This window comes from Eubalaena glacialis, chromosome 13 (genome assembly GCF_028564815.1).
Source record: "Eubalaena glacialis isolate mEubGla1 chromosome 13, mEubGla1.1.hap2.+ XY, whole genome shotgun sequence".
Lineage (NCBI taxonomy): Eukaryota > Metazoa > Chordata > Mammalia > Artiodactyla > Balaenidae > Eubalaena > Eubalaena glacialis.
The window spans coordinates 76,989,250-77,016,478 of NC_083728.1; the positions used below are offsets into that span (position 1 = coordinate 76,989,250).

Consider the following 27,229-nt stretch of genomic DNA (forward strand, 5'->3'; position numbering starts at 1 on the left):
AGCCCAGCATATAGCCTCTCAGATAGGAACTGTTCCAAAGAAGTAAGGGAGTAGCCTAGATATATAGGAGTTTTTGCAAACAAACAAAACCTATGTAGTCAAACAGCAAAAGATTACTGCTAATCACAAATATCAGACATCTCAAGTTAACGATTTTACTGCTTTTCTATGCTTGGGAAGATGCAAGCATCTGGGCTCATTAAAATGATTCCTTTGATATGCATCTTAACTATCAAGGGCCAGTATCCTGTTTTTCTCCATCCTGAATTCTCCTCAGGGTGCACCGGTAGGGGTGGCTACAGTAGCTGATGGCTTGATGTCAGGCAACACTTGTTTGACCCACACAGGAATTTTGCTCAGAATGATTGGTGGAGACAAGCAGTTCAGCAGGTTACTTATGAGGCAAAGAACAGGGATTTGGAGGGTCTGTGGCTGGCCTTGTCATAGGTAAACAAAGTGGGCATCCATGAGTCCCCCTAAGTCACAGGAGGAATGGTGGTTCATTGCAGCAAGTACCTTTCCAGAACAAAAAAGGGTAAGGGGTCTTCCTTTAACCTTCACTGTTTCCCAGGAGCACAGGGCTCAGGTAAAATTCAACGCTGTCATCACCCAACTGGGGATGATAATTATGATAGTACTATCTATAATTTTCATATTTTAAAAGTACCTTGGAAGTGCTCGGTGCATAGTAAATGCTCAATAAATATTTGTGAATCTCACCCGTGAGATCTGTGAGGGCTGGGTAAGTTGATTCAGTGTGTTTTCTTTGGTGCTAGCACAGTACCCAAGATCCACTGATCAGTTGAATTGGCCTTGAGCAAGCTTCAGTCTCCCTGACAGTACAGTTATTTTTTTTTTTTTTTTTTTTTTTTTGGCTATACCACGCAGCTTGCAGGATCTTAGTTCCCCAACCAGGGATTGAACCTGGACCCTCAGCAGTAAAAGCACAGAGTCCTAACCCCTGGACCATCAGGGAATTCCCCCAGTTTCCTTGACTGTAAATAAGACATGATAATCTCCTCCTCACAGGCTTGTGAAAAGAATTACATGATTTGGAGGAGTCTAGGGGGCCCAGACAATGCCTGACACATCTCTGGTAACCAATGACAAAGACTCTCTCCTCAACTTAACTCTGGTCAGACTCTTCTGAGACCTCTTTGTAACTACACCTTGCCCTTGAGCTCTGTCTTTGAACTGTTTTGTCTAGTTTTAGCAAGAATTCTGCTGGGTCAGTTTAGCAAAAATCCCCGACCCTTCATATCTGATCAAAATCCTTGTCCTCTACCCTTGATATCTTATCACCCTGGCCTGCCATCAGCAAAAAACCTGGGACCTTGGTTTAGCCAGAATTCCCCTTACCCATTATGTTTCCTCTTACTAAGTTTCCATCCACTGACCCAGACCCTGCTCCTTGGCTATCAATCTCCACTTGTCCTTGCTGTATTCAGAGCTGTGCCCCATCTCTCTCCCCTATCACAACACTTCCGCCCCTCCCATCGCAGCAGTCCCAGTGAATAAAGTCTGCCTTACCGTCTTTAACAAATGTCACAAATAAATTTTTCTTGAACACCAGTAAATAAATTGCTTTCCTATTTCCACTTGGATTCCAAACGCAGTATGAGCAGAACTTTCTAGCCTCTGTTCAATGCTTCAAAGGGCCCAGTCCTTGGAGACCACGGGGAGTTTGCTCAAAACCAAAACCCCCAGTGATGCCCACACCACTCAGCATCAAGTTAGCAGTGGTAGAAGTAAGGACTCTGACCCCTCGCCTGCCACCCCATACTGAAACCCTGAGTCCTCCTCACTCCCACAGGCCGTGGATGCAGCACTTGGGGGTGAACTTCGAAAAGTCAGGATCTGCGACTTTCCGAAAAGTACGAGGATTTGACCACTTTAATCTCACTGAGCCTCGATTTACCGCTCTGTAAAACAGAGAATAATCCTAGTTGTACGATTAGATAAAATGGTAGATGCGAAGCTGCCTTGTACACGAAGTTATCGTTACAGAGGCAATCGCACGTGTTACCCACTTGGAAAGAGAAACTGAGGCAAAAGCCCAAGCCTAAGCTGTCGCTCCACCCTCCAGCTTTTAAACGGGGCGGGGCCACGGCATCGATCACTCGGCGTTCCTCTAGGCACGCCTTGGTGATCGATACTCCTCGGGCAAGCCTCTGACTACTCGGAGACAGCCGGAGTATTCGGTCCAGAAGGAAGAGTCGTCGCCGGCCTCCGACGACTCGACACTGTCCAAACTCGAGACAGGTGAGTTTGAGCAACTCGAGAAGGCGGGCAGCTCTGGCCCCTTAGAAGCGGGGAGGCCGGGCTGAGAGGGGAAGACTGCGCAGGCGTAGCGTGAAGGGGCGAAGCAGGAAAGGACGGTCTCGCGCGTGCGCTTTGGAAAGCCCAGGGCGGCCCTTCAAAGCAGCGAAACTGAGCCGGGTGTTGGGGGGGGTGGGGGTGGGGGAAGAATTGGGGATAGCGCATGCGCTCTGAGAACGCAGTTTAGCCGTTCACCTCCAGCGCCTCCAGGGGTAGGAGGAAGGCCTTGCGCATGCGTGGTGCACTTTTTACGCCAGTCCTTTCTTTTTGCGCGTGTGTGAGACCAGGCTGTCGTGTCCCTGCGCGGTTCTTGGTGTCGCATTGATGCGACTCTAATGCACTTGCGAGGCTTCCGATTTCCGCCGTGTTTGTAGCGGCAGGTGGTTGCTGGCTGACCCTTCCGGGCCAGTCGCCGTTTGTCGGTCTGGAGCTAGGCCGACTGGGCACGCTTAAACCATCGGGCCCCAAATGTGGACCAAGGGAAATGAAGCCCCGGGGGAGGCGCCGGGGAGGGAAAAGGTGTGAGACCTCGGGGTGGAGGGTTGGTGGGTTACGTAGAGCCCGCCCAGCCCGCTCGTCCTGGGGGACCCGGTGGGCCCTGCGCATGTGGCCGCCTGGAGGACGGGGGTGTCTAACTCGATAGGGGTTAACTCTGAGCAAAGATGGGTCACCGTGCTCAACAAGGTTGGAGTAAATCCAGGGGCAGGAGGTGGGCAGGTGTTGGGGCCACACCGACGGCCCAGCCCGATCCTGTCTGCTCGTTACAAGACTGGGCAGCCTGGTCCCAGAAAGCCAGATTGAGGCTGATGTATTCTGGGAGGCGTTTTAGAGTTTTAAAGATAACTTAAGAGAATTCTGGCATGACTGCGGTGGCTTCCTAGAAGGCTTTATTTTATAAACGTCAGGAACCCACTTGGGCTGTTAACTAACAGCCAACCAAAGGCCAGCTTACATAATGCCCTCTATCTGGATGGTGAATTCATGAAGTCAGGACCTGAGTCGGGCTGTTGTATACAGCCTGTACTTGGCTCCTCGGTGTTTAACGTGACCTGCAAGAAGCCATTTGTGAAGTTCACATTAGGCTGGTTTATAAAGCCAAGACAAAAGCCACTCTGAGAGGTTAGCTCATACAACCTTGGTCTGACCCCCTTTTCAAGATTATTTCCTATGCCAACAAACAGTCCTTTACGTAAGAAGCCAAGACAGTACACTGAGAAGAGCAATTCTATGCAGCCCGTACCTGAGCTTCCTGTGGAAGCTGTCTCATGTCATGAGACCAGTACAGACAGGTGGCACTCTGGAAGGTGAGTTTACAAAGCCAGGACACACGACCACTCAGGACACAAGACCTTCCTCTGGAAGGTTTGTTCATTTAATACAACCTTTTATAAAAGGCAATTCACCTCTACCCTCACCCCCTTCAACAAAAGCCTTATGTAACCAACAAGAAGTCTTTTAAGGCCAATACCTGTCTAGCCCTAGGAGACTGACTTTAAAGTGAGGATACAAGGCCACTCGGGCTTTTTCATATGGCCTGTCATTATGGGGACCATGGGTCTCAATGTGCCTGGAATAATGCCAGTTTGTGACTTGTCCCTGAAAGCTACTATCAGCACTTCCAGTATTCAACTTGTGTAAGATGAAATTCCTACGTGCAGAAATGGCAGTTCCAAACAGTGAAAAAAAAGCATTGGAGAAAATGATGAGAATAAAAAAGTTTGCAAAGGAAAAATGTATATTTTACCAAGCTAAATAAATAAAAGGCTTCTATATAGCATCCTGATTTGTATGATAAATTCTGTAGTTAATCCACCTGTACCTACCGGAAGGCTGTTTATGCAACTTGCTTATCCCTTTTACATGGAGCTCTGGGAAGCCAATGTAAAGGCCAGTTTGCAGTCCCACTCTGAAAGACTGTTCACACAGTTTACCCTTGATTCCCTCCTCTGGAAGCCTCGATCGTTTAATACAGCCTTTTAGAAAAAAAAGGCAATTCAGTGAGGAACTCTGGGAAGCAAATCAGTAAAGCCAGGCCATGAGGCTACTCAGGCTGATACCTTCCTCCAGAAAACTGCTTGATACAATCGTCAAGAAACCTTTCTATCAGACTAATGCATGGGGAATGCTGGAAGCCTGATTTGTAAAGCCTGGACGTGAGGCCATTGAGAAAGGCAGCGTAATGTAGCCTCTACCTGACCTTCAGTGGAAGGCCGTACCAAATGGTTGTTTGAAGGCTGCTGCTTACAGCCCACATGAGGCCAGCGCCTCTGGAAGATTGTTTCACACAGCTGACAAGAAGATGTTTCACCCAGCCGGGGAAGGACGTTGCTCCTATAAGGCCATTTCAGATGGCTAACAGGGATCATGGAAGATAGGTTTGTACAACTAAGACAAAGTCCAGGCTTCACCTGGTCCTCAGACGAGGGCCCAATATGTAATGAAGCCAGTTTTTAAAACAGGTCATGAGGCCACTTTGGAAGACTTTTATGTAATACGATGTGGCTCCTCCTCGGAAGGCCGTTTGATACGGCAACTATTGAAAAGGCCAAATCATGAAAGATCCTGGGAGGCTGATGGAACCAAGCCATACATGAGACTACTCAGACGGATGGTGGCCAGCGTGGCATCTCACCAGGCTGCTACAGGCTGCTATTGTAAGGCCCCCTGGGAGGCTAGTGTTTAAGATCAATCATGAGATGCACAGGGCCATTTCAGGTGGCTAACACAGAGGCAACCTGTAAAACCATTTTGAAAATGAACTCACAGCCATCCCGAAGCTCCCACCTCTGAAAGGCTGTGTCGTGCAGCGTCAGCATAAGTCTCTCTGAAGGCTTTGTTGTAAGACGTTCACTGAGGAGCTCTGGATTCAAAATAAATTACTCAGGCTATTTTATGTGGCCACGGAGAGGCTGTTCTGTACAGCCAGCTCGAGGCCCTCTCTCCCAGAAGGCTGGTCCACACGGCCGTCAACCTGAGGCCCTCCCCTCAACCACCTGGCGAAGCAGCACAGCAGCCACCTTAGAGGCCAGTTTATGAAAACCAAACACGAGGCCACCTTGGGAGGTCATTTTGCAAAACAGCACGGGAGGCCACCTTAGAAGCTGGCTTTGTAAGGCCTTTGCGAGCTTTGCAAGCGACTATTTTGTAAGGTCACCCTGGGAGGCCAATTTACAAAGGTTAAAATCTGCATCCCAGGGGACTGGTTTATAGCCCATTTGAAACCCTCCAGGAGGCTATTTTCTAAGGCCACTAAGAGACCAGTTTACAAAGTTGATACATAGGCCCCAGCAGAAGCCATTTGTGTATTAAGGCAAATAAGTCGTCTTCTGGGAGGCCTTTTTGTAGACCTTTGTGAGAAGCCAGAATATGAGGCCTCTGAGGCCTGTTGCACGCTCAAGATGAGATTTTTCGAAATTGCTTTATGAGACTCATGTGCGACACTCAGGGGATGAGCATTGAGGCCACCTAGGAAGGCCAGCTGGTGGGTCCATGTGCTGTTTTGCGTGTGGCTAGTGGATAAGACCATGCTGGAAGGCTGCACTGTGAAGCTCTTTTTTTTCCTAATATATTATTATTTTTATTGATATTAGTATGGTATTTTTTAATAAATTTATTTATTTATTATTTTTGGCTGTGTTGGGTCTTCGTTGCTGCACGCAGGCATTCTCTAGTTGTGGCGAGCGGAGGCTACTCTTCGTTGCGGTGCGTGGGCTTCTTGTTGCAGAGCCCAGGCTCTAGGCGCGCGGGCTTCAGAAGATGCAGCACGTGGGCTCAGTAGTTGTGGCTCGTGGGCTCAGTAGTTGTGGCTCTTGGGCTCTAGAGCACAGGCTCAGTAGTTGTGGCGCATGGGCTTAGTTGCTCCACGGCATGTGGGATCATCCCGGAGCAGGGCTCGAACCCATGTCCCCTGCATTGGCAGGCGGATTCTTAACTACTGCGCCACCAGGGAAGCCCTGCACTGTGAAGCTCTCAACGAGACCAACACAAGACATTTATGAATCTTCTGGGAGGCTGGAGATAGAAGTCATCCTGGTGGGCTTGGGCCAGGCCACTCAGGCTCTCTGAGTCCTGTCATGCAGTAAGCCAGCTGGGAAGGATATCCATTGTGAACCAGGGACTGAGCTGGGATCCACAGCTCCAAAAGCTGATGCAGTCCTCATGCCCGAACATGAAGAGTGTCTGAGTGGACACTGCCACTTACTGTAAAGCTTTGGACAAATTGCTTAATCTCCCAACTCTCACTTCATTCATCTGTAAAACCTCACACTGTAGAATTGTGAGGGATATGTTAGATAATGTACATAAAACATGGAGCCTTGGGATTTCCCTGGCAGTCCAGTGGTTAGAACTCCGTGCTTTCACTTCAGGGCCCCGGTTTTGATCCCTGTTCTGGGAACTAAGATCCCACAAACCGCGTGGCACAGCAAAAAAAAAAAAAAAAACCCAAAAAACATGGAGCATTGACATGGCACATACGAAAGGGCCCTGAGGTTGAGCATAATCTAAGTTCTGTCTCTGCACAAGTGATTGACTGTGGTGGTGTGTTTTGGTCAAGTCACTTCATTTTTTCTGGACTTTAGTTTTCTCATCAGCAAAATAGGAGGGTGGAGTTGCAGGGGAAATGATCACATACACCCCTGTCCGCTTCACAGTATGGTGAGGAACAAATACAATTAGAAAACGGTGCTGGGGATAGACTGCAGAACTGAGAAAAACTCTGAATTACTGCACTTACTTTAGGACAGGCCCAGGAAGAGGCACCTCAAAAATAGTAACAAGCGAGAAAGGTACACCCTTTTCTTATGTGAAGTGATAGGATTTTCTCATCTGTAGAATGGGGAGAATAATAATTCCTTCCTCAGAGTTTTCTTGAGAGTTAACCCAGATGTGCAGCTTCATCGTATGCTGGCTTGTGATCTTGTGGCTCTGGTCCCTCATTTATAAGATCATGGATTTGTGAGCTAGACTGCCCGAGTTTTAAATTTCTGCTCCACCTCTTACTAGCTGAATTGCTTTGGGACATCATTTAACTTCTCTGCTTTAGCTTCCTTATCTGTAAGATGGAGATGATAATACCTAGAGTTTCTGTAAGAATTAAGAGTATATATAAAGTGCTTGGAGCATTCCTGGCTTTACAGCAAACGCTTTGTAAGTACTTTATCAGCTTTGTAGGGTCTTTGTGGGGGTGAAATGAGGCAAGTATTCTGTCTGCTGAATACTGAATATTCCTGAACTGGTGCGGAGTGAGCTGAAATGGGGCCCAGCAATAGGAATGGCTTGTCCGACGCACCCTCAGGCACTATATCTCTAGCATCCTTCACACGTCTTTGTTTCTCTATCTACTGCTAACGTCTTCACACACATTAGAGCTAAAGGGAACCATGCTTTCTCCTCCTGTTCTTTGGTGTGAGTTATAGATGGAGTCCCAGCATGTCCAGGAAATCTGGTAGGAGTGTTTATTATCTATTGCTGCGTAACACATCACCATAAATTTAGTGACTGTAAAACAACACACACGTATTATCTCTGTTTCTGTGGGTTGGGCGTCTGTACAGGGTTTAGCTGGGTCATCTACATCAGGGTCTCTCACAAGGCTCCAGTTATGGTGTCAGGGCTGAGCTCTCATCTGAAGGCTCACCTGGACAAGGATCTAAGTGCCTGTGGTTGTTGGCAAAATTCAGTTCCTGGAGGGCTGCTGGACTGAGGCCCTCAGTTCCTAGCTTGCTGTTGACTCTAAGCCACCCTCAGTTCTTTGCCACATGGGCCCCTCCAACAGGGCCACTTGCTTAATCGATGCGTGCAAACCAAGAAAGCAGTAGAGAGAGTCTGGCAGCAAGATGGAAGTTCCAGTCTTATGTGACCTGATCCCAGAAGTGGCATCTGGTCACTTTTGCCATCTTAGACCAAAAAGTAAATAGCTACACATACCAAACCTACACACCTGTTGGTTAGAGGCAAGTAATAATAGTTTCTATTGCTGATACAACAAATTATCATAAACGTGATGGCTTAAAACAATAAAAATTTGCTAGCTTACAGTTCTATAAGTTAGAAGTTAAACATGGAACTAAAATCAAGGTCTCAGCAGGGCTGCATTCCCTTCTGGAAGCTCTAGGGGGGAATCCATTTCCTTGCCTTTTCCAGCTTCTAGAGACCACCCACATTCCTTGGTTTGGGACCCCCTTCCTCCATCTTCAGAGCTGGCAACATTGCATTCTCTAACAATTCTGTAATCACGTCTCCCTCTGACTCTGACTTTAGCCAGGAAAGATCCTTTCAAGGACTCCTGTGTTAGGTTGGGGCCAGCCAGATAATCCAGTATAATCCTATCTCACAGCCCTTATTCTTCATCACATCTGCAAAGTCCCTTTTGCCATGTTAGGTAACATACTCACAGGTTCTGGGGATTAGGATGTGGACATCTTTGGGGGACATTATTCTGCCTACCACTCAAATTACAGGTCCTGCCCATACTTAAGGGGGTTAGATAAGAGTGTTCATAACAGCAAGCAGGGATCATTGGGCTCTCTTGCACCTTAGGGTGACTTTCTTCCCTCACAAGAAGTGGAGCATGTGATGGGGCTTTATCACAGGCAAGTCTTCGTTCTTGCCTTCACCATCCACCAGTGGCTCTTGAGTGTCAGTTACTTTTAAGGGTCAAATAAGGTTCTTTTGTTATTAACCACAGAAACCCTGGTTGACATAAGCAAGAGGAAGTTTCTTGGGAGACTGTGGGGCCCACAGAATCGACGGAAAGCTGGAGAACTGGGCTTGGAAAAGACAAGAACTAAAGTGGTTCTGCATCCTAGGAATTGCGGACAATAATTGTGAGACCCTAGCAAGAATAGTCTGGTCCAGAAACTGCCACTAGGACAAAATTGAAATGTCAGCTATCTCTGGTCAAGTTGACCTACTTAAAGTTCAAATTCAAAGGAGGCAACTCATTGTCTAGCTTGGGTCACATACCCACCCCTTGGCAACATCCCACCAGACTGATCTCAGTGGGTATGATGGAATTTCTCAAAAGGAGATGGAGGTATGTTGTCAAGAAAGAGAAAAGGATTCTGAGCCACCAGAACTCAACAAATACCCTCTACTACGTTCTCTGCCATCTGTTTCCTCAATAGTAGAAGGAAGTTATTGCTTCATTCAGGGCAGGATAACTGCTACAGCAAGCATCATCAACACTGTAGTGGCTAAACACAATACAAGTTTATTTTTTGCTCCGGAAGCATTCCAGCATGGATATTCCTAGTTGGGGGGCTATCTTATGGCTCTGCCATCCCCTAAGGCCTCAGAGTCTTTCCCTTCCAGCCAGTGGATAGGAAGGATCACATAGGAAGTGTTTATGGACCAGGCCTGGAAGGGGCATACGTCACTTCCATTCATTAGCTGGAACACGGTGCCGTGGTCACATCTAATTGCAAATGAGAAATGGAGTCTAACTGTGTGCCCCGGAAGAAGATGGAATGGGCTTTGGTGAGCTTAAAGCACGAGTTTGTTTCTGTAGATAAAGTTTTATTGGGCCACACCGTGCCCATTTGTTTACATGCTGTATACAGCTGCTTTCACACTACAGTGACAGAGTAGTACCAGCAGTGACTGTATGGCCTGCAAAGCCTAAAATATTTGATATCTGGCCCTTTACAGATAAAGTTTGTTGACCCCCAGCGTAGAGCAGTCTCTGCAAAAAGCATGATAGTCCCTATTTCTTAGTATCAAATGAGATAGGGCATATAGCAGCTGTTAGTATGATACCTACAACATTGTAGTGCAAATAAATCACCATAAGTTGTGAGCAGTGGAACCTGTTCACATATTAGTACTTATTCCTAGAGACTGGCCTGCCATCTATGTATAAGGTCCAGGCTAAAGTCACTAAAGACACCAACTGTGATAAACCTTTCTGTATAGGATTTACGTATTTCCAGGTTTCCTCCAGAGACGTTAAGATCTCATTCCTTCAGTAGTAATTGAGTGCCTACTATGAGCTTGACTCTGCAAAAAGCTCAAGGGCTGTTCAAACACAAAACACTGTCCAAGAATCTTGGCAGGCTTCACATAGGGGATCATTTAAGATGGGCCTTAAAGGTTGGATAGGAGTTTGCCAGAGAAGAGGGGTGTTGGAGGCATTCCAGACAAGAACAATACATGTTACTCTCTGAACAAATACAGGTCCAGTGCCCACTGTGTGCCTAGTGTTATGCCAGGCCCTGAAGATGCAGTGGTGACACCAGACAGATAGGGACCCTGCCCTCACAGGGCGGAGAAGACCATTGTTGAAGAATCAGTGCAGATGAGATGTGTGTTACGTGGGACAAGTCCGGAAGCCTTGGGAACCTATAGGGGACCAGGTCTGTGCGTGCTGTCTCTCTCTCGGTCTCTCTCTTTTTTTAGGAAAATAGTTTATATATATTTAAAATTTCAGTGGTTGACATTTTGGCCGCTGGATGTCATCACAGATCTAGCTTGTTTTCCCCCAGTCTTATTTTATGAAAATGTAGAACTGTAAATATGTAGGCATACAACGTGGTGTTTTGCTGTAACTTATTTTCCCCCCAGCACTCATCGGACTGAGCCGGCTGGGCCGATGGCGGGGCCGGGCGCGCTCTGGGAGGCCCTCTGGGCACTCCTGCCCCGCACGAAAGAGGAGCTGAAGCTGGAGCTGGGAGAGAAGGTGGAGGGCAGCGTGGTGATGCTGCTGCAGGAAGCCGCCGAGCTCTTCTACGGGCACAGGAGGCGAGAGTGTCTGCAGACCTGCGAGGTGCTGCTCGACTACTCCTGGGAGAAGCTCAACACAGGGCCCTGGCAGCACGTGGAGAAGGACTGGCGGCGGGTGTACGCCTTCAGCTGCCTCCTGAAAGCCGTGTGTCTGTGCGCACCGCCTGGGGACGCTGCCTCCGTGGCCGCCGCCCTGAAAGCCTGCGACATGGGCCTGCTGATGGGGGCGGCCATCCTTGGGGACATCCTCCTTAAAGTCACTGCCGTCCTCCAGAAGCACCTGCTCTCTGGAAAAAGGCCCGCCCCCGGCCCGAGCCAGGAGCCGCTCGGCTTAAAGGTATCCGGGGGCGGTGGGTGGTGGGGGGGTGGGCAACCGCCACTGACCGCACCCAGCAAAATCCATCAGCCCTGTTTTCCTAGAAGTCACAGGTCAGCTCTCCCCTGGGGTGAAGCCCCTGGCATGCTGACCCCTCTGGTTGAAAAACGGCATCTCCATTGATTTGGAAATGGAGCAGCCTCTTGTCTCAATTTTTTTTTTTTTCTCGGTTTGTGCAAAAGCAGTGCCCCTTGGGGAGAGCAGGAGGGTAAAAGCTTTGTGGTTCCTGAGAGAAATGGCTCAGAGGGATGGTGTGGCCGAGCCCTGCAGCCAGTGGGAGCCCTTCTCTTTCAGCTTCTTCCTGGCCCCTTGGTTGAAGTGTCACCCACTTTCCTGTCTGCCTCTGTCTTTGTGCTGCTGAGTTTGGATGAGATACTACAACTCACGTGACTGATTGGTCCTGCCCTTTAGATACTTGACCGTGTCCTCACTGGTGTTTAAGTGCATGTGCCAGAGAATACCCCACAGACACTGAGGGTGGTTTCCTCAGGCTTCACATCCCAGCACTGACACGCAGACCCACTCACAGTACCTCTGGGCAAGTCAGTCACCTCCTCTGAGCCTCAGTTTCCTTATCTGTTAAAATAGCAGAGTGCTGACCCCCAGAAAAAAAAGACCAAGACTGTACTGGACACTGGGTAAGGGAGTTACGGGGTGTTTTCGACATTTTTCTAAATATTTTCTTGTTTTCAGAATTCCCTACAGTGAGTATTATTTTTCTATAAGAATAATGCAAATGGATGTCATAAACACACCATGCATGTAACTGAAATAAAAAGTGAGCCTATAAACGGGGAAGAGAAATTTGCAGCAAAGCTGTCAGAGAGGAGATGTCTTTATTGTATAAGAATTATACAAATCAACAGGGGAAAAGAAAAAAGAAAAAACTGGGCCCCAGGAGGTAGAGAGAGCAGACACACGAACAAACTGTTCACAGGGAGGAAACAGATCTGTTAAACAAACATGTGGGAAATGTTCAACCTCACCTCTGGTTTCAACAAACAAACAAACAAAGCAGCCATTCTTGGCTCTGAAACTATCAAGTGAGATTTTATACAACACCCAGTGTTGCCAAGGGTGCCACAGGGCCAAGGGCATGGGGTGTTGGTGGACCTTTCAGAGGGTCGGGCAGACACGCAGATCAAGGGACAAATATCTGTCCCCTTGGACCCAGGGGTTGCACCCACCCTTTCCGAGGCCAGGGCTGTCCCAAGGGATATGGCGGTGGCTTCATGGCCAGGGTGGTGCTCGCGGTCTGGGGCAGTGCCTATGGTTAGGGGTGGGAGCTCAGGCTCTGAAGGCAGCTGCCTGGGTTCACATTCCTGCGCCACCACCCGCTGCCTGTGCCTCAGGCAGTGTCTTGGCTGCTCTGTGCCACCTCCGTTCCCCTGCCTGTAGGAAGGGCTTCGCTCAGCAGCCTTATTGAGCCCCAGCGGTGGCCCAGATGCGCCGGGAACCAAGGGCGTGGTCCAGACCCCGTCCTCGAGCTGACATTCTAGTGAGGCTGTAAAAGAATGTCTTCTCCCAGGTGGTGAGAAAGGTGGGGAGGCTGCTTCAGACAGGGTGGTCAGGGAAGGTCTGTTTGACAAGGGAGTACAGGGAAGTAAAAGTCTACTTTGGGGACAGCGAGAAAAGAACAGGCAAATACAAGGCCTCGCGCATCGCCTGCAGGGAAGAATGTTTGTTAGCTGTCGCTGCCGCCACTGCGTGAATGTTGAGCACGGGCTTGGGGTCCAGCAGGGGTGGCAGAGGGAGGCGACAGGTGCCCGGCGGCAGTGCGGGGTGCTTTACATATGAGCTCTCGTCACCCAGCGGGGTTTAACACACGGGGAAACGGGCTCAGAGACGGTAACTTGTTCAGGTCCCTCAGCTGGGAGGTGGTTAAATAAATGATGAGGCAGCCACTCAAGACATTGCAAGGGCTGGGTGGCAGCATGGAAACTACTTTAGAGAAATGATTGGACAGAAGAGGCAGAGTTGCTTATTCATTGTGAATCTTAGAGTGGATCAGAGATGCATATGTGTGAACAAAATGGGAAAGGAACATACAGTAATGAGAGGAATCCTTGTATGTTAGATGGTGGAGTTTGGGATAGTAAGTTTTCCTCTATGAAAGCAGTATATTAGTTTTATAATTAAACAAACATTTTAAATGAACCGGTAGAGAAAAAAACATCTTGATATCGTGAAACGTCAGTAGTAACAGTAGCAGCAGTAAAACTGACAATAAATGTTAACTGTTATTATTGTTACTAATGACAGCTCAGCTGTCTTACTACCATTGATGCAAATTCCTAGTGGAATGCCTCGAATTTTGGCCTTTCTGCAGTTGTTGCCATCTTGTTTTGTCTTAATTTTGAACAGAAAGCAAGGAATGACCGCGTTCCGATTCCAGATATGACGTCAGAAAGAACGGTGCCCCGGCTTCACTGTCCATCCCTCCAGTATTTCAGGAAGCATTTTTTGGATCCAGGGAGGCCTGTGATCTTGGAAGGTGTGGCCGACCACTGGCCGTGCATGAAGAAGTGGAGGTGGGCGTCTGCTGAGGGCGGTGCGGTTCCTCTTCCCAATTTAGCATCCCCAGAGACCCCCAAATTCCTCTTCCCATCATCCCCAAGTGAATACAGCCCCCCAGACACTTCACTGGCAGTGAAGTGAGATGGACGGCCGAGGGGTTAAACACGCATTAAAGGCACAGTGCTCTGAAGCGATGCCAGAGGTTATAAGATTCTTACCTTCTACAGCTTGCCAGCCCTAAGCAGTTTTTAAGGAGTATGTCGTGGAAGTCCAATGTTAAGTCCATTATGCAGTTTTGCAGGATCTCAGGAATTCTGTGGAGTTACTTAGGGGTCCCTGAGCCTTGAGAGTAGAAATAAGAACCCAAGACAGCCCCACCCCCTCTGCATGGGCTCCAAGAGCTCCTGTGTTTATTCTCTCCTCATGTCTGTTTCCAGTCCCTCCTCAGATTCATGGTGGAGAGGTCAGATCAGGCAGCTGGACAGTAGCCATGATGCCACAGCCGTGCCTAATTTTGAAATGAGGAGGCGTGTCTCAGGCAGGTGGATGGAGCCAGCCTGTCCTGTGGCAGTGGTTTTGCGGAGGGAGTGGTTCCTGCTGAGACTTGTGTGCTTGACCACGCAAGGCGGGCACATGCCATGTCTTCCCTCACTGTCCCCTCCCTGGTTCCTGTGCGACGGGCACTGTCATCACCCACAGTTTGCAAACGGGGAACAAGGGCTCAGAGAGGCGAAGGGACTTGCCACAGGTCCCCTGGTGGGTGACAGGCAGGGCTGGACTCGGCACCAGGCCACCGGAGCTGAGGACCCAGGCCCCTCACCACCCTGCACTGTCCGCCACTGGCCCAAAGAAGATCTCTCTGCTTGTGACAGGGCGAGCAAAGAGAGAGGTTGAAAGGCGCTAGGCAAGCAGGGAAATAGAGCCGCCCAGCAAGAACCAGATTCAGTGGTTGTATCTGCAAAGCTGCCCAGCGCCAGGTGGGCAAGTGACCTCGCCTCTCTTGCACCTGTGTCTCCTCAGCAGTGAAGTGGGGTCTTCCTCCACCTCGTGAGCGTTTGTGCCAATGAAAGGAGACCAGCGTAGCACGTTTAGCAGGGCACCCAACGGGTGTTAGCATACGATGGCAATGCCAATCCCTGTTTTCCGAATAGTCTGGAGTACATCCAAGAAATCGCTGGCTGCCGCACCGTCCCAGTAGAGGTCGGTTCCAGGTACACGGACGAGGAGTGGTCCCAGACGCTCATGACTGTCAATGAGTTCATCAGCAAGTACATCACGAATGAGGTGTGTCGTTTGACTCCTGCCCCCTAATACTTAGGAGGGAGGGAACGCGTTACATTTGGGCAAATAACTTCCATGTGTCGCCAGGGGAGGTTTTGGAGGAGTCAAGAAACCATTCTTTAAGGGCCTGTGGTCAGTAGGCTGGCCAGCATGAGAAAGGCAGGCTGGACATAAGGTTCCCATTTCAGGCCCTTTGTGTTTTGGAGGTTTTTTTTATTTGGTTGGTTTTTTTGGGTTACAATGTAGTGGGTTTTGGTATATTCACAAGATTGTGCAACCATCACCCCTATCTAATTCTAGAACAGTCTCGTCACCCCAAAGAAACCCCGTACCCATTAGTAGTCACTTCCCGTATCCCCTTCCCCTTCCCCCCATCCCCAGGCAACCACGAATCTGCTTTCTGTTTCTATGGATTTGCCAGTTCTGGACATTTCACATAATTGGAATCATATAATATGTGACGACCTGTGTCTGGCTTCTTCTGTTTAGCATAATGTTTTCAGGGTTCATCTCTGTCGTAGCACGTACCAGTCCTCCGTGCCTTTGTATGGCCGAATACTATCCCTTCGACGGATAGACCGCATCTTGTTCGTCCATTCCTCAGTGGACGGCCATTTGGGTTGTGTCCACTTTTTGGCTGGTATGAAAAATGCTGCTGTGAACATTCACGTACACATTTTTGTGCGGACATGTGATTCCATTTCTCTTAGGTGTATACGAGGAGTGGAATTGCTGGGTCAAATGGTAACTCTGTGTGTAACCTTTTGAGGAGCTGCCAGATTGTCTTCCAAAGCAGCTGCACCATTTTGTCATTTCTTAACAGTGAGGGCCCTGGGTGTCTTCCTCTTCCTGATACCTGCTGGCCACTCTGGCCGCAGTTGGGGTCAGTGGTGCCCAGCGTCCCATCTGCCCCGCCCCCATCTGACCCTTGCAGAGGCCCTCGGGCATCTTCAGAGAACCCCTGAGCATCGGGGAGCCCAGTTTGTAAAGCACTGATCTTTTCACTCATCTGATTGGTAGAAATTTTCACAAAATGATCATCTCCAGTGCAGGCAGATGTAGGAAAGTGGACTCTCACATTAACTGCTGGTGAGAGTGTAAATGATGTAACATTTGGGAAAACAACGTGGCAGAAGCTATTGAGATTTAAAATCCACGTACTCCCTGACTGCATTGTTCTCCTTTTGGAAGCATGTAAACATAAGGACCAGAGCATTCGGCTGTTTATTGAAGCACCGCGGCAGAACCACCGTAATGTCCACCAGCAGGGGGATGGTTGAATGAATAATGATGCATCCTGTCTATAAAACATGCATCCATCAAAAGAATGAGTCACATATGCATGTATTGACCTGAAGAGATAGTCATGATATATCATTAAATGAAAAAAGCAGACTTCACAGTAATACATATTGTATGATTCCATTTTTATTTTTAAAAAATCCTTATGTGTGTACAGCCCCTTCATGTTTCATTTGAGGAAACTAAGCCCCGGGGCTCAGGGTGACTTACTCAGGGCAGAGGCAGGGCCAGATCCTGAGTCCCCCCATCAGCCCAGTCTTGCTGGCTGGCGAGGGATCATATTCGCCCCCGGGTCGGAGGAGGGGGACCAAGCAGGCCGGAGAGGAGGGCCCTCCAGGTGACGCCTAGGGCAGGGTGCTGAGAGCCAGCCAAACGGGCAGCTCTGAGGAGGTGTCCCGCGACTAACAGGACTTTTCTGTGTCGCCTCTGGTTTTTCTCCCATGGAGTAGCCGAAGGACATCGGGTACCTTGCTCAGCACCAGCTCTTTGACCAGGTAAGTCCGAGCCCCTCTACCCTTCACCCTCTCACCCTCTCCCACCTCCCTTCCTGGGCGCTGGCCCCAGAGGGTTGGAAAGGGGTTGCAGCCTCGTTTGCTCCCCAGTGGTACTGCCCCCTGCGGTGAGCAAGGAGGCCCCCTGTGCCTCTACCCGTGCCCTACTCGCCAGCGGGCAGCAGGGGAGCAGAGCAGGCCCTAGGCTGGCCCCCGGGGGATGGAGCCTGAAGCCCGGGTGTGGTCGGAACTGAGGAACAGGTCCCCCAGGTGAGGGTGGCAGGCTCTGACCTGACCCAGAACAAGCGAGTTGCCGCTGACCTTGACTCACAGGGTCCCCTGGGCAGGGCCTGGAGGCGCCCTAACCACCTTTCAATCGTCTGCTTACGAGGCAGGCTCCCCGCACCTGGGCCTGTGCGCTGTGGCAGGGCCCGGGTTCCACTCCTCTGGCTACCCTGACTGGCTGGATGGAAGACCCTCAGGACGAACTGGTGGAGACTGAAAGAGGAGGGGGCCGTGGGCTGGAGCTGAGGGGAGGAGCAGGGCTCAAGGCCGAGGCCAGTCCCAGGGAGAGGCGCCTCATGAGCCGGGGTCGGAGGGCAGAACGAACCCCACGTGCTGGGCGCGTCCACCAGCGTGAGAGGGTTTGGTCAGAAAAGCAGAGCAGAAAGCCGAAGAGGGAGGCTGGGGCCAAGACAGCGAGGAGCCCTGGGACATTTGTGAGCCGGAGGGTTCCCACTCCGAGGTGGTATTCCCAGGAGAATCCAACAGGGGAGCCGGGGGATGCACGGAGAGCGCCCAGGGGAAGAAGAGGGACAGTGGCAGGCTGCACTAGCTCTCTTTCCGTCACACATCCTCCCCTGAGACCGTCCAGGTGTGGCCCAGACAGCGCCAGCATCCTGGCTTTTAGAGTGCAGGGTCCATCCTGGGCCGCACCCAGATCAATGGCACCAGCATCACCTGTCACCCAGACCTGAATGAGGTGGGGCCCGTAGCCACCAAATGCAGAGCTGGAGAAGCGGTGGCGGGAACCGGGACCGTCTGGCTCGTGGGGAGTGAGGAAATGGGGCTGTGCAGTGATGTGCAGGATGGCCGCAGCTGAGTTGGCAAAAGATAGGAAGAAAGGCCGCAGAAGGTGAACAGGGATTGTCTGCGGGGGGGGTGAGAGGGCGAGGGGGTTCCTCCCTCTCTTTTCTGCAGTTTCCAAATCATCTATAATGAGTACGTATAGTCCTCGTAATGAGAAGAACAGAGACTTTGTTTTTAAATGCAAACAAAACAGAACAAAGTGAAGTGTAGCGTGAATCAGATTGCATCCTGCGCTTTCAAAGCCATCCGGTTAGGATGCTGAAACGCTCAGAGGAGGACTCACCCTGGGGAATGACCGGACAGTTGGGCTTTCCGTCCACCCCTTGCCTCATCCCCCGCTCTCCTCTTCACTCTGTACTTGGGGGGTGGCCGGGGCTGTGACCCTGGTGTCTGGCGGGAGACGGCTGCTTTGTAGGCCCCTGTGCACTGGCACTGAACCCTGCCCTGGGGACGCCGGGACAAAGGAGACAGTCGCTCTCCTGCCCCGTGGACCTGAAAAACACACGTATCTGATGGTAATGAGCGCCTTGAAGGAAAGGAAAAATACCCTACAAAGGAGGCTGGGCAGGGCAAGGGCCCTTTCCATCCGATGGTCAGGGAAGGGGTCTTGGGGAGGTAATGTCTCAGCAACAGCCCAAAAGATAAGCAGTAGGTACCCAGCCACATGGCAAATATTTTGCCTATTTTTTTTTATTGGGTTGTTGGTCTTCTTATTTTGAATTTTAGGAATCCTTTATATATGTTCTGGATGCAAGCTAGTTGTCAACCGTAAGCATTGTGGGTATTTTATCCCCGTCCTCAACTTGCCATTTTATTTTCTTCTCGTGTCTAAGAGGACATAACAAGCGCCATGCCAGCTGGGAGAGCAGCAGGTGTGAACTTTCACCTTCAAGGGGCAGGAGAGTTCAGTGTGGCCGGAGCCGAGCGCATGAAGGGGAGGGAAGTGGCAGATGGGGCCTGAGAGGGAGATCAGGGCTGGAGGAAGGATGGTTTTCTTAATGTGAAGGGAAGTGTTTCCAGGATGGCTGCGGCACTGTCTGGGGAGGAGTTGAAGTGACAGGTGTGGAAGCAGGGAGACCGCTAGAAGGCTGCTGCAGCGGTCCAGGGAGAGCTGACGCCGCACGTGGAGAGATGGGGTTAGGATGTGTGTGAGCTGCCGGCACCTGACGTGGTGGGTGTGCAGAGATCGAGGGAAAGGGAGCAGCCCAGGAAGACTCCTAGGTTTGGGACCCGACCCACTCGTTAGATGGAGCTGAAGCATCCGGGGGGACTTGGCAGATGTGGTCTTTGCCAGGCCTGACGCCACAGCTGCCCAGAGTGGGCAGTGCTGGGCGGGAGGCGAGGTCAGGGGCTGGGTCTGTGCCCTGAACAGGGAAGACCTGGGTCATTCGGGGTCAGGACCACAGCCAGTGGGAAGCTGGGGTCCCTGTCCTGACCGGGGGAGCCCCAGTTGGGGCTGTGCCAGCCTCCGGGAGCTGCAGGTCCAAAGTTACAGGGGGGCAGGAGGTGATGGGGCCGGGCGGGCTGTGTTCTCTTGCCCAGGCTTCCCCATGTGAGGACTCGTGGGTCCTGAGTCCTGTCCTCTCTTGCTAAGTGAAGAAAAGGGGGATTCAAGTTGATCAGGCCCCTACCACGTGATCTCAAGAGACCGGCCTGTCCTATCCCCTGGCCTCAGTCATACTGGGGCTCGGCCTCCCAGGGCCCCTGGAAGCCACAGGTCATCTTGGCTCCCTGTCCTGGAGCAGCCAATTGCCATTTTACTAGAACACGAGGAAGCACATTTAGAAGTAGAAGGCAAAATACATGATTATTTTTATGACGGTCGAAGACTTTGAAGGCGTTTTGTCTCGGGACCCCAGAAGTGGGTTTTCTCCTCTGCTGTCAGACTACCTTGGGAACTGCCGGAGCCCTGGGGCCGTCATGCAGCGCAGAGGGACCGCCTGGCCTGCCAGCCTCTGCGTGGCTTCTGGGGCCTTCTCTGCCTGCACGAAGCTCAGGGTCACCCCACCCAAAACCTCTTACTGACTCCCCTCCCAGCGACTCTGTGTTGCAGAAGATTTTGGCCACTGTGCTTGGTCTGCCTTCAAGTATCAGTCACATCTAAGACAGTTTCTCCTCTTGGCGTCTCTGAATCCTTGGCCAGTGGCTCTGATGACACCGTCTGGTCAACCAGTCACCTCTCAGGAAACCTGATGATGTCACCAGGAACCAGGCAGCTTCTCAGCATCCCCCAGGGCTGGAGTCTGGTGTAATCCCAGCCAGAAACCGTGTGGTGTGACAGCGAGCCTGGCAGGGGAGACGCAGGCAGTTCCCAGAGGCCTTTGGCGTCTCGCCCCTCGCTGGGGAGCCCCACAGGACAGGGCACCTCAGACTGTGAACTTCTCTGTCAGCCCAAAGCAGTGGACACAGCAGCATTTCCACATTTCTACATGGGCGGTTGGAGACAGACTCTAAAAGTACGGAACAGCCCAGGCTCCCCGCAGGGAGAACATTCCAGCCGCCCCCTGCGATTGTTGCACTAAAGTAACGGGCAGTCCACCTGCAGGTGTCCCTTCAGCCCCGAGAGCTCACTCTGAAATACCTGAGTAAACTAGCGTAGTGGGTCCCCTTTGCAACCTTTTGGGAACCAAACTTAAGTTTCTATTTAACTTCCCAAAGCCTCCGAGCATTTGGCGGCAGAGCAGGCAGTCTTGGGGGCTGGGGGCTCGGCAGGGCTGTGTGGACTGGCCCCATTTGGAAAGAACCGGAGTCTCAGAGTGAAGAAACCACTCACCCTGGCTGAAGCCACTTCCCGACCAGGCCTGCAGAAGGCAGCTCCAGCCCCTCCCTCAGGGCGGCTGGATTCCTCACGGGCCCTGGGAGTGGAGCCCTGGAGCTGCCTTCTGCGGGTCTGGTCGGGAAGTGAGGAGGTGTGGGGCATAAGAAAACACGAGGGGACTCGCGGTACTTGCCGTTTTAAAGTATAAGGTGGTCCCCAACTTAGGATTCTTCAACCTTATGGTGGTGCCGAAGTGATATGCGTTCAGTAGAAACTGTACTTTGAATTTTGAATCTGGCTTTTTTCCTGGGCTAGTGGTGTGTTTACGATACTCTCTCGTGATGCTGGGCTGGGTCTCCCAGTTCGTCACACGATCATGAGGGGAGACAATGGATACAGTCACAGCCACTCTGTACCCAGATAACATTCTGTTTTTTGCTCTCAGTACGGTATCCAATAAATTGGGTGAGGTAGTCAACACTTCATCATAAAATAGAGTTTGTGTTCAATGATTTTGCCCAGTTGTAGGCTAGTGTAAGTGTTCTGAGCACGTTTAAGGCAAGCCAGGCTCAGCAGTGATGTTCAGCAGGTTAGGTGTACCAAACGTGTTTTCAGCTTTCGATATTTTCAAATTACGATGGGTTTCTCGGGACGCAACCCCATCGTAAACCGAGGAAGAACCTGTCCATCTCATTAGAGATGGTCACTGACGGTGCCGGGGCAGGTCAGCTGACCGCGCCTCCTCGTACAGCCCTCGTCCTTCCCCGGGAGCCCTAACTTCACAGCCTCCCGGAGGCCCCTGACGCCGCCACACAAAGGAGCAGCACAAGCTCACTTCCACCCGGGTCAAAGTCCATGAATAGTTTTAAGACTTCCACACTTGACCACATCGCTTTCTCTTTTTTAAACCAATTTTTTTTTTCACCCAATTTCTTTCTTTCTCTCTCTCTCTCCCTCCCTCCCTCCCTTCCTTCCTTTCTTTCTTTCTTTCTGCATTGAGTCTTCGTTGCTGCCCGTGGGCTTTCTCTAGTTGTGGTGAGCGGGGGCTACTCTTTGCTGTGGTGCACGGGCTTCTCATTGCAGTGGCTTCTCTTGTGGCAGAGCACGGGCTCTAGGCACGCGGGCTTCAGTAGTTGTGGCTCGCGGGCTCTATAGCGCAGGCTCAGTAGTTGTGGTGCACGGGCTTAGTTGCTCCGCAGCATGTGGGATTCTTTCCGGACCAGGGCTCGAACCCGTGTCCCCTGCATTGGCAGGCAGATTCTTAACCACTGTGCCACCAGGGAAGTCCTGACCACATCGCTTGATGCCACCAGCAGCCTGGCATGAGGGTGCCCCCTTTACCACATCCTCACCACCACTGAGTGTTACTGCTTTTTCAGCTTCTGCTAATTTGATCAGTGGGAAATGATGACAATGTTTATTGCTAATGAGACTGAAACCCTTCTTTATATCTAATTCATCTTTATGTATGATCTGGTTTTTGTCCTTTTCTTATTTGTATACCTTATGTATTGGGATCCTTATTATTTTTCCTTATTATTTTGTATGCACTCTCTACATTAACCTTCCTTTACCACAGTTCAAATGTTTCCCATTTTACTCCCCATCTTTGTATTAAGTAACTTACCTTAAATGTACCAATTGTGATTGCTTTACCATTAGTAAATTTTGGAAAATCTTCCCTTTCAGAGATTTCATTAACTACTCAGTCCCATTTTCTTTTTGTTTTTCTTTAATTTGATGTTCTAAAATTAGAAAATTGCAAGCTGGTTTATTTTTAGGTACAAAGCAGTGGTATCAGGTTTTTAAGAAAAGGAAACCAAGCTAAAATGCATATGACATGGAAAGAAATCTGAAAATAAAATTATAACCCTTCCCTAGCAATTATAGATTTACTTTTTAAAATTGATTTTTAAACTCCTATACAGTAAAATATGGCTACAGTCATATTATTACACAAGAAGACAGTGTGTATCGGCCTTCCGGGAGAGTCAGTGGACTTCTAGGCTGCTGTGTCCCACAGGCCTGGTCTTAACCCCCCGCGTCTGCTCTGGCCCTACAGATCCCGGAGCTGAAGCAGGACATCAGCATCCCCGATTACTGCTGCCTGGGCGCCGGGGAGGAAGAGGAGATCACCATCAACGCCTGGTTCGGTCCCCAAGGCACCGTCTCCCCGCTTCACCAGGACCCCCAGCAGAACTTCCTAGCCCAGGTTGGAGCTGCTCAGAACATTGCCTTCCCCCTCCTCCTGGCCCAGCCACACGCGGCCTGGCCGCATTGTCCACATTTAAACACTAAAGAGATGAACCACTGACAGGGACGTGGACAGAAGTGAAAACAGAAACAAAAGGTACCCCGCCTCAGGGTGGGGCCCTCTGCCTGGTCGGGGCGGCTTCCAGCCGTGGCTCCTGCATCGTCTGGGTTCCCGGACACCTCCTGAGGGCAGAGCAGGGCCGGGGCACCATCTCAGGACGGAGCAAGTGCCCCGACGGCTGCCTCTCCCCTGCCGTCCATCGGAACCAGGCCAGCTTCTCCTGCCGGAATGCTCTCTCCAAGTAGGGGGAAGCTGCTCAGCCAGTGGGTGGTTTTACCGAGACCCAGACAGAGCAGCGCGCGTGCGTGTGTGTTGTAAGGGGAGGGGCACCTGTTATAAAACCACCTTCCGTCGTAGGCAGAGAGGTTTGACGAGGGAGAGTGTTCTTCCAGCCCGGGGACCAGTCCCCAGAGGCAGCAGAGAGGCCGGGAGCCAGACCGCCTCTCAGCCTTGTGAACGTGGGCCAGTCACTTAACCTCTCTGTGCCTCCATTTCCTCACCTGTAAAATGGGGGGGAGAGGGTAAACCACCTCGGAGGGCTGTGCTGAGGCTTAGAGTTAATACACGTGCGGCACCGAGACAGCGGTGCCACGGTCGAGGCCTGTTAGCAACGGCAGCGAAGGCAGTGGCTCCTCACCTGGCGTGTGCGCTGGGCGCGGGGCGGCCGGGGCGGCCGGGCACCTGCTGAGGGGGGCGGCTCTCTTCCGTGCAGGTGATGGGCAGGAAGTACATCCGGCTGTACTCCCCGCAGGAGTCAGAGGCCCTGTATCCTCATGACACGCACCTTCTTCACAACACGAGCCAGGTGGGCCTGGGGGACCGGTGTGACCCGCCGTTTTCCCTCCTCCACACCCTGTCTCTCAGAGCAGGCCAGTGACTTCCTTCGCTTTCCTCAGGTTGACGTGGAGAATCCCGACGTGGAGAGGTTCCCCAGGTTTGCCGAGGCCCCATTCCTGTCCTGCATCCTGTCTCCGGGAGAGATCCTCTTCATCCCGGTGAAGTACTGGCATTACGTGCGGGCTCTGGACTTGAGCTTCTCGGTCAGCTTCTGGTGGTCGTAGCCCGAGAGGAGGGTGCCCGGCAAGCAGACGCGCTCGTGGTCACATGTCCTCCGCCCTGTGCCCGGCCCGGCCTGCGCCTGAGGACTCCCTCGCCGGGCACACGCAGGGCGAGGGGTGCCCAGGCCAGTGTGGGCAGCAGAGGCAGGCGGGTGGGACCCCAGAGGGACATTCCAGGCCCACAACCCACACAGAAGCTCCTGGGCTCTGAGGTTGGCTGCCTGGATTCCAGCCTGGCCCTGTCGCTTAATTGCTGTGTGATTTGGGGCAAGAAATCCACTGTGTGTCTCCATCTGGAAAATAGGGCAGCGCTAGTCCTCACCACAGAGGGCTCTAGGGATGCGGTGTAGGCAGAGCTGCGCTACAAACCTCAGCGGCTGTCCCCAGTCTTCATGATTATTACTGTTGTAAATACTGGCCTGTCAGGACAGCCGTGGCCCGCAGGCTGTGGAGCGGGGTGGCCATGGCCTGGTCACAGGGGTGGGTTCTTATCGGCTTGCTCAGCTCAGGCCTCTGCTGGGCAGTGGGGAGCCTGGGGCAGTTTCTGTCTTGGTTACTTCAGAGAAGTGCACAGACCTGCTAGCTTGGCGAATTTTCCACTCCACACCCTCCCAGCAACCAGTCCCCCAGTCAAGAAACAGAACCACCTGGCAGGCCCCCTCCTGCCCCTTGCTGTCTCCATCGCCCAGGGGTCACTTCTCTCTGGAAGAGGGTTTTAGGCTAAGAGAGACCCAGGCTTCAGACTTTCCATAAACACGTTTGTTTTGTTTGTATAAAACATGGGTGGTTCTGTTTGAATTTTGACCAGGTAAGGATGCTGGGGGCAGGGGTGTCACAGACCTGCAGGAACAGCTGTGGAGGAGGCCCAGGGCCATGCCTCTACCCACCAGGCCTCTCTCCCTCCGTGGCCACCTCATGTCTGCTGATCTGACCTTGGCTTCAGTCTCTTCTCTCTTGTAGGTAGCCTTCTCCCCGGGGGGAGAAGATGGCCCCAGCAGGTCAACTCCAGATCCCAGCACCTCAACCCACAGCTCAGAAACCTCAGGGAAGGTTCTGACCATTGGGCCTGGGACCTTTGCCCATTCTGGGGCGATGCCGTGGGGCAGGGAGTGGCTGCTCTGATTGGCGGGGCCTGGCTCACAGGCCCCCCCTGAGTTACTGTGAGAAGGGGGGGGTGGGAAGCATTGATGGGCAGCTGAAACTAGCTCCTAATGTCCTCTGTAACCAGGCCAAGGAATTTGAACCTTATCATGTAGGTCTTGGGGCTTCAGAGTTTTGAGCAGAGAGATCATCAGAATATATGTTTGATTCTCGGCAGGGAAGAGGAGGGGCTGATGGTCAAAGCTGCAGGGAGGCTGTGGGTCTGATGCCGTGGGTGAGCCCGGGCAAATACGAGAGCTGTTTAGAAAGGAATCGAGGGCTCTGTGAGCAATTGCTTGTGAGGTCGTTTAGTCCCCTACCCAGCATTATTGATAGTTATTTACCTCATTTTTCGTATGAAGAATTTATAGCAAATATCGATGCCGCTGAAGGCAGTCAGGCATAAAATAGGGATGCCACCATGCCCACAGGCTCGCCATCAGTGAGGAGACGGGCTGCAGACGAGCCATAACTCCAGGGCTGCCTGCATAACCCCCACTCCTTCCCCGGCTCCAGCTCCCACGGTGGCCCAGCCTTTAGGATCCCATCCATCCCAGCTGGCAGGTCCCACTCCTGCTGAGCCGCTGATGACGAAGAGCGGTTCATCTGTAATGCCGTGGTTCTGAAGTTAGGGACTAGAGGAAGCGTTCATTAAAACATATTGAGGCCTGGCCGCCTCGAGCAGGTGTCCCTTGTCAGAGGGGAAGATGAAATCTTCATCTGCTCTCCGGGCAAGGCTCCCGTGTTGCTAGTATCCCGGCTGGAGGGCTGGCTTCAGCTCTGAGGGGTGTGGACCGAAGGCGGCTTAGAAGAAAGGTGTCGACCAGCTGCTCGCAGGGCCAAGGGGAGGTGCAGGCACCCACCCACCGGAGCTGCAGAGAGGCCTGCTCAACACTCGAGTCCTGTGCCAGGCAGGGCGCGGCATCGAGCAGGATGGGCGCCCTGCCCTCCTTGTGTTTCATGCTCTTGGGGGTTCCGGAGAGGAGACGGACAATAAAATAAGTAGTGCGGGTAGTGATAAGTGCCGTGAAGGCAAGAGAACAGAGTGACGGTGGAATGTGGCCACAGGGGAGGGGTTGGGGACATGACTTTCATAGCTGACATCTGAGTAGAAGCCTGAAGGACCTGGAATCCAGAACTGACACTGAGACTTGAGGAAGGTGCTCCCAGCAGCAGGTGCAGCAGCCCCGAGGCAGGAAAGCCTCGGCCTTGGGAGAGAGGAAGGGGCCGGTGCAGCACGAGCAGAGGGCAGGGCGCTGAGGGAAGGCGGAGGGCAGGTGGGGTGGGCAGGGCCTGGACCGTGGCAGCGGGGGGAGGGACGAAGGTGCGAAGCAAGGAGAGACGAGAGCTGATCACGCTGCCGTGTGAGAAGAGCCCAGAAGGGGGAGACTGGAGGCCGGAAGAGCGGTGAGTGTCCCCGGTCCAGTAATTCCTGGAGTGACACGCTTGGGGCACCAGTGGGAGACAGGCTGTGCCCGGGGGCGGGCAGGGCCGGACCACAAAGGCCTTGAGTGCCAGGCAAGCGCTCTGGAACTTGGGGTTAGGGCTTCGGTTGGGCCGTGCCAAGGGGTCCTCAGGAAGTTCATGCTGGCGTCACCGCAGGGGAGACTGGCAGCAGGAGGGCAGTGTCCCAGCAGCAGGTGCTCAGAGCTTCCTTGACACCTGCGTGGTGTGACCCTGCCTGGCCTTGACCGCCCAGCCACCCGCCAGGACAGGACAGGCAGGAAGGCCACGACGTGCTGGCCTCCGTTCCCCCTTGTCCGGAACAGCACTGTGGAGGATCCCCTTCCTCCCGGGAGTGCAGCCTTGGAGGGTGTGTCAACCCGGAGCCCTTCCTGCACCTGCATCTTGAGGGCGCATTGG

At 51.9% G+C, this 27,229-nt stretch overlaps 1 protein-coding gene and 1 non-coding gene across 2 annotated transcripts; one reads left to right on the forward strand and one right to left on the reverse strand.

Annotated features, from left to right (window-relative positions):
- Positions 1-903: 903 nt before the first annotated feature.
- On the reverse strand, positions 904-976 carry TRNAK-UUU (transfer RNA lysine (anticodon UUU)). The gene has a single exon. It is a non-coding gene; the product is annotated as a tRNA-Lys (tRNA).
- Positions 977-2,157: 1,181 nt separating this feature from the next.
- Positions 2,158-25,349, forward strand: KDM8 (lysine demethylase 8). Its single transcript, XM_061209518.1, has 8 exons — positions 2,158-2,262; positions 10,882-11,377; positions 13,781-13,947; positions 15,085-15,217; positions 16,966-17,010; positions 22,917-23,066; positions 23,881-23,973; positions 24,065-25,349. Exons 2-8 carry the CDS (start codon positions 10,910-10,912, stop codon positions 24,227-24,229), a joined length of 1,221 nt encoding a protein of 406 aa, XP_061065501.1. The 5' UTR covers positions 2,158-2,262; positions 10,882-10,909; the 3' UTR covers positions 24,230-25,349.
- Positions 25,350-27,229: the final 1,880 nt, after the last annotated feature.

Bases quoted from the DNA above. Each gene is read 5' to 3' on its own strand.
- KDM8 (XM_061209518.1), top strand. From the start codon at position 10,910: ATGGCGGGGCCGGGCGCGCTCTGGGAGGCCCTCTGGGCACTCCTGCCC. The intron at 13,948-15,084 runs GTGGGCGTCTGC...TTTTCCGAATAG, and splicing joins CCGTGCATGAAGAAGTGGAG to TCTGGAGTACATCCAAGAAA. The intron at 23,974-24,064 runs GTGGGCCTGGGG...CGCTTTCCTCAG, and splicing joins TTCTTCACAACACGAGCCAG to GTTGACGTGGAGAATCCCGA.